This window comes from Neltuma alba, unplaced genomic scaffold, assembly GCF_004799145.2.
Source record: "Neltuma alba isolate B1F8T4 unplaced genomic scaffold, ASM479914v2 tig00011287_pilon, whole genome shotgun sequence".
Classification (NCBI taxonomy): domain Eukaryota; kingdom Viridiplantae; phylum Streptophyta; class Magnoliopsida; order Fabales; family Fabaceae; genus Neltuma; species Neltuma alba.
This window is the reverse complement of record NW_021635996.1, coordinates 147,330-149,161: the sequence shown is the minus strand read 5'-3', so window position 1 is coordinate 149,161 and position 1,832 is coordinate 147,330. Positions and strand designations below refer to the sequence as shown.

Below are 1,832 nucleotides of genomic sequence, written 5' to 3'. Positions count from 1 at the left end.
ATTCCACTACTTCTCAGCAAATAAAACAACCACGCTCGGTCTTAGCTTTGAGCTGTTTTTCATTATTAATTATAAGGTTGTAACTAACTAAGTAGTTTTGGCGTGACATAGCGATCTGGACTCTGTAGAGAAGCTGGAGATTTAAGTAAGTACCAAACTCTGCGTTTTATATATAGAAACATATTTCACAACTCAGATCCAGTAAAGTCCTAACTTTGTAGTCAAGCCTCTCTGAGTCTGACTGACACCCACGTTAATTCATCTGATCAGCAGAGAAAAAGCTAACTTGGCTTGCTTATTGGTAATCATTAATCAACATTTCTTTTCTGAAGCCTTGGTTAATTACCCTGCCAGCCATCCCTCACTGGATTCAAGGAAGGATGTGAAAGAGTGAAGATTATTGGCCACACTTGTGTCTTCCACGTTGCTCTGCGTCCAATCTCTCAGAATTTCGTCGGAGAACACGAAGGGTTCGTCGGAAGATGGGGACAAGCCGTCGACGCTGTTGTTACTAAAGTCGCACATTTCTGAGAAATCCGAGTTCAGAAAGTCCGACAAGCAGATCTCTCCCGCGTTGAAATTCACCAGCATATCCGCGGACGGCGGCTCCTGATAATGATGATCCATCACCGCGCCGGACGACAGCAACGCGTGATTATCATCTCCGCCGAGTAACTCCGTCGTCCGGTTGCAGGCAGCCGCCGCCGCAACATCACCCTGCGGAAGCGGCTCTGCTTCAGACTTGTTCATCTGCAAGAATTGCCTGGAAGAAGGGGGACGGGGGGTGATGATCACCTTCGAACACTTGGCGGCTTTTGTACGGACAACATCCGGAGAAGGCAGGGAGTTTGATTTGGGCTTGAGATTCGCAGGATTATGATTCTTGGAAGCTCTGTCGGCCTGATGCTGAGCAGAGAGTCTACCAGGGGAGGCAGCATTGTTTTGGTGACAATGATGTTTCACTTTCTTTCCTAAGTTAGTGTTCCAGTAATTCTTTATTTCATTGTCTGTTCGCCCTGGAAGCCTCCCCGCTATCAGCGACCATCTGCGGAATGAAAAGATCATAATCAGAGAAAGGAAATGAAAGAAAATATATGAACATGGATCCACCACATGGAGATATGTTTTGTTTTGCAGAATGAAGAAGAGGATATACATGGAGAGAAAATGATGAAAACGGACCTGTTTCCCAAGAGCTTGTGAAGGCGGACGATGAGCTCTTCTTCGTCAGGGGTGATGTTACCCCTCTTAATATCTGGTCTGAGATAGTTGAGCCATCGGAGTCTGCAACTTTTGCCACATCTTTTCAAACCTGCACGAGGATTATCAAAAACAGACCAGACCATGAGCAAATTACAGACATAAGAAGAGTGGGGTAAATATATATATGAAGGGAACGAAGTGATGATGAAGGGACCGACCGACCGACCTGCTCGTTTGGGGAGGTTGCGCCACCGGCCTTCACCGTGCACAGAAATGTAGTCTCTGAGGATCTTGTCTTCGTGGGCAGTCCAGGCACCTCTGTTCAAGCCCTCCTTGGTGCAGCAAGGGCTTCTCCCCATCTCTCTCTCTCTTTTTGTGCCAAATGGGTCGCAGGGTAGAGAGGCCTTCTTATAGGCCCCTCAGTGGCCACCGCGGTCCCAATAATAATGTCACGTTTCCAATTACAATTACAAAGAATCTCGCTTCGCTCTTATTTATTCACGTCGCTTTTGTGTTAGCTCCAGAAATATGTGGCTTTAATCATCCACATGGCAAAGTGGACGGATGCGGGTGCATTTTGGGACCAATTTTTTTTTTCTTTTCTTTTTTCATTTCTTATTTTTATTATT

The 1,832-nt window shown here is 45.9% G+C and overlaps 1 protein-coding gene across 1 annotated transcript; it reads right to left on the bottom strand.

The window, feature by feature from the left end:
* Positions 1-206: 206 nt before the first annotated feature.
* LOC114711283 (transcription factor MYB13-like) lies at positions 207-1,568 on the bottom strand. Its single transcript, XM_028895655.1, has 3 exons — positions 1,430-1,568; positions 1,183-1,312; positions 207-1,045 (listed from the first exon to the last, which is right to left on the bottom strand). The coding sequence occupies exons 1-3, from the start codon at positions 1,560-1,562 to the stop codon at positions 343-345; spliced, it is 966 nt and encodes a 321-aa protein (XP_028751488.1). The 5' UTR covers positions 1,563-1,568; the 3' UTR covers positions 207-342.
* Between the last annotated feature and the right edge of the window lie 264 nt (positions 1,569-1,832).

Bases quoted from the DNA above. Each gene is read 5' to 3' on its own strand.
- LOC114711283 (XM_028895655.1), bottom strand. From the start codon at position 1,562: ATGGGGAGAAGCCCTTGCTGCACCAAGGAGGGCTTGAACAGAGGTGCC. The intron at 1,313-1,429 runs GTCGGTCGGTCG...ATCCTCGTGCAG, and splicing joins CAACCTCCCCAAACGAGCAG to GTTTGAAAAGATGTGGCAAA. The intron at 1,046-1,182 runs GTCCGTTTTCAT...TTCATTCCGCAG, and splicing joins CACAAGCTCTTGGGAAACAG to ATGGTCGCTGATAGCGGGGA.